Genomic DNA, 7,500 nt, shown 5'->3' on the forward strand with positions numbered 1-7,500 from the left:
CACCCTTCTCTTTACCTGCTCCAGGGCCTTGCGTAGAGACACCTTGTCTTTGCCCATCCGGCCGAGGCTCCTCTCCAGCTCGCCCCTCTCCGCCTCCAGCCCGTCCAGAGAGGCCTGCAGCTGGGCCACGCGTCCCTGCAGCTCCCCCTTGGCCTGCTGGAGCTCCTGGCTCTCCCGCTGCAGCTGCTCCACATCCCTCTGGAGATCTCCTCTCTCCTTCTGGATCTTCTGGTTCTCCTCCAGGGCAGCCTGCTCCCCCTCCCTCCTCTCCTGCAGCGCCTGAAACAGAGGATAAAACAGTTCACCGATTTAGGGTGAAAGTTCACTGTAGAGAAGGGGAGTAGAGTTGCCCAGCCAGGACTCGAACCCGGACCTTCCGGGGTAGTAAATTGGGGATCTGACCGCTACACCAAAGAGCCAGGCTCGTTGGCGAGACAGTCAGAACACACCCACAACCCTAGTGACGGTCACTCCATCACAATGCCATCGCCCTCGGGAAGCACATCCGTGCGCTTCACACACTCATTGTGTCACTCACGCAACTGCCCGTCATGCTTCTCCCATCCACTGTGCCCCATCATTTATGCTTCACCCATCACTGGAGTCCCTCGCTACGGGGTCACCAATCCGGGTGGTCCCTCACGTGGAATTATGGCTCATACACAATGGCTACGCTTCCGATGGCCTCATGGTAGCCATCCCACTTCTGACACCATTTGTAGCGAAGGGGAGTAGAGTTGCCCAGCCGGGACTTGAACCCGGATCATCGGGGATAGCAAACTGGGGCTCTGACCACTACACCAAATACCCAGGCTCGTTGGCAGGACAGTCAGAACACACCCACAACCCTAGTGATGGTCACTCCATCACATTCACCAATGTTGGGGGGAAAAGGACATACTCGATTAGAAATGGTGCCCTTTTTCAAATATGAGTCAATTGTTAGTTAGGCACTTTTTTGTTTCTCCTACAGGGCTGCTTGCTACCCCCACCTCCTCTCCTGCAAAAGTGCTGACTAAACAAAACAAAACATGGCTCATGTCTCAGAGAAATATCGTGTCGGAGTTGAGGCTGAAGTGTTTTAATCGCTAGATCTCAACACACAACAAACAGGGCAAAAGCAAAAGCTCTCATCCCAGTCAACAAGGCCAACAATGCTGGAGATCATGCTGACACAAGGGCTCAAGATGAAGTGCTTTGTCATGTGCACATTAAACAGACGCTGCACAGTGCATGGACACAAATACACGCACGCAGGCACGCAGGCACGCACGCACACACACACACACACACACACACACACACACACACACACACACACACACACACACACACACACACACACACACACACATTCCTGCTCGCGTGGGTCCCTCGCGATGGAGAAAGAACAGGCCAGAGCCATTGTGAAGAGAGATCACTGTGTGACAAAATGTCTAAAATGTCTAAAATAGCAGTACAGACACAAATGCACTCACTCACAGCACAAAACACAAACATTCACACACACACACACGCACACGCCCACGCACACACCCACACACACTGCCCAAAACAAGCTGTTGACCTCCTTCCACAATGAAATGTTCTCTGAAATGTTCCGCCAGAATGCGGCTCCGGCTCCAATCCCTTGACAGACTAAACTGTTCAGTGGCGGACGGACGTCTTCAAGTTCTGCTGGCACGCTCTTTTGTTCTTTTGCTGTTTTTATTGCCCAAGAAGCTGAACAGATAAAGAGGATGTTTCACTTTTGTTGTGCTTTTGTTGTGGTTTTTTTCCACCATCATTTTCAAATGTGTCGTCCATGTGAGTGGGAAAGCCAGTTCATAGTGTGCATGGCCCCTGCCTTCTGCCAAACTCTGATCCTGCAAAACTGCTCTCTCTCTCTCTCTCTCTCTCTCTCTCTCTCTCTCTCTCTCTCTCTCTCTCTCTCTGCCAAGACATATTTCCCTTAGACATGGTGTTTTGTTCTTGTGTTGTTTTATTGTCCAGGAAGAAGCTCAACAGACAGATTGTCTTGCTTTTTGTGCATTTTTTTTGCATCAATCATTTCCTGATGAAGAGTTCCTTTTCAAAACACTATATATCCTTTGTAAAAGAAATAAATAAAATAATGTGTTTGAATTGCTCGTCTAAGTTTGTTTTAGTACTAAAAAGACGCTGTTTTATTGTTTGAATTTGGTAATGACAAATCACATATCATCAACCCAATTCCCATTGCTACCTTCAAATTCAAAGAAATTGAATTAAAAAAGATTTTTGATAATGACTTTAATGTGTTTGTTAATGCCTTTAATGTGCTTTGGCCATGTCTCAAGTGGCTAGGGTGCTATACTTTTGCACCGGGGACTAGGGCCAGAGCTTCGCCCATCTGTCTCTCCTACTCACTTCCTGTCTCCTCACACACTTGTATCAAAATAAGGGTATACATTCCCCAAAACACCTAAAAAAGGCTTTTATGCTTTGAAAAATAACCCTCCAAATGTGTCCTTGTACTGATGTGAGGATTCCAGCCAGCTCCTGGTGTGGTCCCAGCCCAGCTCACCTCTCCTACCCTGCCAGGAAATCCTGAAACGACTTCAACAGAAACAACTTCATGACTAGGAGAGGCTAACGCCAGACATACACTGTGCGATGTCTTCAATCGCAGGTATTCAGCTCCTGCTCTCACACTGTACGAGTGAATCGTAGGGTTTAAGAGTTCACATCTCACAACTCACGTCCTCTCACTATACGACCCGAAGGTCAGATGTGACCAGAATGCTCACACTCGTCATGACATGACATGACAGGCTTGTTTTCCGGAACCGCAGAAAACAAAAACACAGTAGGGAAACGTGCACCTGAGGTGGAGGCGAGGATGCACTCAAGACGAGTGAATTGTGCTGCTCTGGCAATGTATGCCTATTGGAGCATAGGTAGTGTCAAATCGCAGCACTGCTTGAACTGTGTGATTCACTCACGAGGAGTAACCAGGATTTCAAATCGCTTTGATTTTCTTGCGACCATACAATTGCAGATCTCAAGCTGGTCGTGAGGTGAAATTGCCTGTCGTTACCCCATGTACACTACACGATGCGAGACTCACGTCTGACTTCCGATTAAGCAATAAATTGGTCCGATTCCCAAAAACTTGCGCGACTACAAATCGTCGCAAAATCGGGCCGAACATCGCACAGTGTATGCCCAACATAACAGAACTTCTGTTAGTCTCTCCTAGTCATGAAGCTGTTTCTTTTATTTTCGATCTCTGGCTGGATTTCTGTTGTCCAGGAAACTGGTCAGATGGAGGATGTTTCACATTTGTCCCTTCTCGCATTCAATCATTTATTTTTTTTCTAAATGCGTCCATGCAGAAAAGATTTAAGAGACCCAAACCCATTACCCAACGCTGCCAGCCTCTAACAACGCTCATTGAGTGTCGCAACTCTGCCAGTTCGTGCATTGCGTGGCTAGAGTACTCATTGTCCCCAACTCTGCCAGAACCATCGCGTGGCGTGGCCTCTACAAAGCTCATTGTCCTTACCAAAGCTGCCAAGCTCATCTCTCTTAACCCTGACCATCTCATCGCTGTTTCGCTGCCAAGCTCTGTGTCTCTTCAGGCCTGCCAGCCCTCCTCTTAGACGCCTTGCTGCATCACATCATCCCAGCTCTCATCTGATGTCCCTCACACAACGAGCAGCCAGGCCAAACCGTTGATCTACACAGGATCTTTTTTTTCTAACACGCTGTTTGAACAATGTGATGTTGATCAACACACACTGTTGTGGTTAAGCTCACATGTAGATCTGCACAGTTACACACACTGCTGATCCACACGCACACGCATGCACCAACACACACACACACACACACACACACACACACACACACACACACACACACACACACACACACACACACACACACACACACACACAATTTACATTTTTCTACACACTGCTGTGCTTAGTGCTTACGCTCATATGTTGAGCCACACACACACACACACACACACACACACACACACACACACACACACACACACACACACACACACACACACACACACACACACACACACACACACACACACACACACACACACACACACACACACACACACACACACACACACACACACTGTTGTGGTTAGCCCCACATGTTGCCCAGGCTGCTGTGTGTGGCTGCTACATTTAATTAAGCCGACCGTTTCCATGTAACGTGACTTTTAAAAAGAGCAGGCATTCGCTTTCATCGGTGTTCGTTAGCGCAACCCCAAAACAAATAAACCATAATAACGAGCCATAAACAATGTTTGACAGCAAACAACAATCAACAACATGAGTCTGTTAATGGCTACTCTGTAAACAGAGAAACAGAGCACCATAGCTGCAGCCTGCAACACAACGCCATACAACACAGAACGTGTGCAACAAAGTGCAACCTGGAACATATGTTAGTGTGCATCGCTTCATCTTGAAATTCTTCATCGGTGTGTTTGATGTGTTACACTGAAAGCCCACCTGGGAAACTCAAAATCCCATTGCCATTGTGACACAGCACTGCACAGCACACAAGTTCACACTGTACAGAACGAAATTGCATTTATGCCTCACCTGTGCAATGGGGCAGCCCCCAATGGCGCCCCCAGGGAGCAGTGCGGCAGGACAGTACCATGCTCAGGGTACCTCAGTCATGAAGGATGGAGGAGAGCACTGGTTCATTACTCTCCCTGGTGGGTCGGGAGTCGAACCGCCAACCTTTGGGCTACAAGTCTGATGCCCTATCCACTTACACATGACTGAGAATGTTTGATATGATAGATTAGGGGTATCAAACTCCTCTCAGTTCAGGGGCCACATGCAGCCAATTTCATCTGAAGTGGTCTGGACCAGTAGCGTAGTTGTGAAATATTGCAATTTTCTGCTTTGTGTCAGAATGGCCTGCTCATCATCTGAAGGTGGATGCTAGCAGGTATATCAGGAGCATTGCCTTTAAATGGTGATCAAAAAAGACATTCAGGGGTGAGTTTCTCAAAAGGGAAGTTGTTAGCCTGTTAGCAACTTCGGTAGTTGCCAATGGGAAAATGCATTGAAAGCAACGAAGTAGCTAATGTAGTAAGCAACTTTGGTTTCGAGAAATTCGCCCCAGAATTGAAAACCTGAAACCTTAGACACCTGCAGCAACTTTGTAATGGTCTGGATTTACTTCCTTTTTCTCATTCTTAGTTTTTTTCCTACAAGTCTGGGGCCGATTAAACCATATGGCCCCCCGGGCCTTACGTGTGACACACCTGTGAAAGATGTTTATTGTTGACTGCAGTGCACCCACGTCACCTCCTTCACTCCTCCTTATTCCTCCCTTCCTGCAGGATGAACTGTGTATGTTGTTTTGTATTTTGGAGATCATCCGAATACGATGTTCATGACCTGATTTATATTATGTCATTTTGTGTGCATCCTAGGCTGAACGATGCCAGAGCGTCCTCAGTAATCACAGATGTCTGGCCTGAGATACCTCTTGCACTAACTACACTTATGCGTGTGTGTTTTTCCGAATCATCAGCTCATTCTCCTTCTCTTCGCTCTACTGCCCCTCACCTCCTGTAGTGTGTCCCTCCCCTCACCTTTGCAGCTGTCATATCCATATCCTCCTCTCATCTCCCCTCAAGTGTCTCTTTCCCACCTCTTCTACAGTATCTCCTTCTTAGTGTGTGTCTCCTCTCCTACTCTACTGTGCAGCTCCTCCTCACATGTGTGTCTACTCTCCACCTCCTTCAGCATGCATCTCCTCACATTCTCCAGCTCTGCCTCCAGCCCTACTCATCACTCCACTCTTCACCTCCTTCTCTGTTTCCTTCTCCTCTTGTGTGTCTCCTTCTCTCCTCCTCTAGACTGCATCTCCTCCTCTGCTTCTCCAGCTCTGTAGTCATCATCTCCATGTGCTGCTCTTGTCCATGTCCTCCTCTCCTTACCTCCTATCCTCTGCTCTACCGTGTTTCCTTCTCTCCTCTCCTCATCTCCATGTCCTCCTTTCCTCCTCATCTCCATGTCCTACTCTCATTCTCGTCTCCTCTGTGCATCTCCTCTCCTCCTCTAGTTTGCATCTTCTTCTCTCCTCCTCTAGTTTGTCTCCCCCTCTCTTCCTCCAGGATGTGTCTCCTCCTCACCTTCTCCATCTCCGCGTTCATCATCTCCATCTCCTCCTGTTTCCTCTGCAGGGTCTGGGCATGCTCAGTCAGCGCCTGTTTCTGCTTCCTGCTCTCAGACAGAGCCTCCCGCAGCTTATCCACACGCTCCTGAGGAACACACACACACATGCACATCCAGAATAAAATAGAACATAGAATATATATCCAGACACTTTGACAGAACAAAGGAGAACACATGATAGAACACACACACAAGAGCTGAACCTTTTTTAAAATTGTGATCTTTGTTTAACCAGGAAGGTCCCATTGAGGCATAGACCCTCTTCTTCCATGGAGTCCATAAATATACACATACATAGAACCACAATGGAACACAATAGAACACACCTTACCCAGCCTCTCCTCCTGCAGAACACACATGACAGAACACATGATAGAACATTCCATACATGGTAGGCCTACCTCACAATATAACATCTGCTGGAACACACACACACGGCCTACATCACTAGCAGGACACAAACGAACACGTGCTAAAAACACACACACTCTAGAGATGACAACAGAAGACAACGTGTGGTGGAAAACATTCTACAACACAAGAACACACATGCTGCAAGAGATCCTAAAAGGAGTGGATGCTAAATGGGAAGAATTTGGCTTGAGCATAATAGGAAAGTGGGCCGGGGATGCGCGTTCGTGTGTGTGTGTGTGTGTGTGTGTGTGTGTGTGTGTGTGTGTGTGTGTGTGTGTGTGTGTGTGTGTGTGTGTGTGTGTGTGTGTGTGTGTGCGTGCGTGTGTGTGTAAGATATGAGTGGGCCCATTGTGTGTGTGTGTGTGTGTGTGTGTGTGTGTGTGTGTGTGTGTGTGTGTGTGTGTGTGTGTGTGTGTGTGTGTGTGTGTGTGTGTGTGTGTGTGTGTGTGTGTTTATTAAAGTGGGCTGGGGATGCGTGTGTGTGAGCATCAGTATAGTTAGTGCAGGAGGTATCTCAGGCCAGACATCTGTGATTACTGAGGACACTCTGGCATCGTTCAGCCTAGGATGCACACAAAATGACATAATATAAATCAGCCCATGGACATCGTATTCGAATGATCTCCAAAATACAAAACAGCATACACCAGGCTTTAAACATCTTGTATAGATAATCACTAAATTACATAATATACATCCGGCTTTAAACATCTTATTTGGTTGATCTCTGAAACACAAAACAACATACATCAGCCTTGAAAGACTTCTAAATGACTTAATATAGATTGGGCTTTAAATATCTTATCAACCCCTTAGCACAGAGGATTTGTTAACTTATAAGCTTACTGTCACCAAAATAGTAATAACCAAGTCTTAATCGGTTGCTTCAGAC

At 47.2% G+C, this 7,500-nt stretch overlaps 1 protein-coding gene across 1 annotated transcript in view; it reads right to left on the reverse strand.

The window, feature by feature from the left end:
• Window positions 1-7,500, reverse strand: part of crocc2 (ciliary rootlet coiled-coil, rootletin family member 2) — a 137,513-nt gene that overhangs the window by 3,528 nt on the left and 126,485 nt on the right. The window contains exons 34-35 of the mRNA XM_063202106.1: window positions 6,149-6,280; window positions 16-279 (exon numbers count right to left, since the gene is read on the reverse strand). Coding sequence (XP_063058176.1) covers window positions 16-279; window positions 6,149-6,280 — 396 coding nt within the window. The remainder of the gene's footprint in view (window positions 1-15; window positions 280-6,148; window positions 6,281-7,500) is intronic.

Source organism: Engraulis encrasicolus, chromosome 6 (assembly GCF_034702125.1).
Source record: "Engraulis encrasicolus isolate BLACKSEA-1 chromosome 6, IST_EnEncr_1.0, whole genome shotgun sequence".
NCBI lineage: Eukaryota > Metazoa > Chordata > Actinopteri > Clupeiformes > Engraulidae > Engraulis > Engraulis encrasicolus.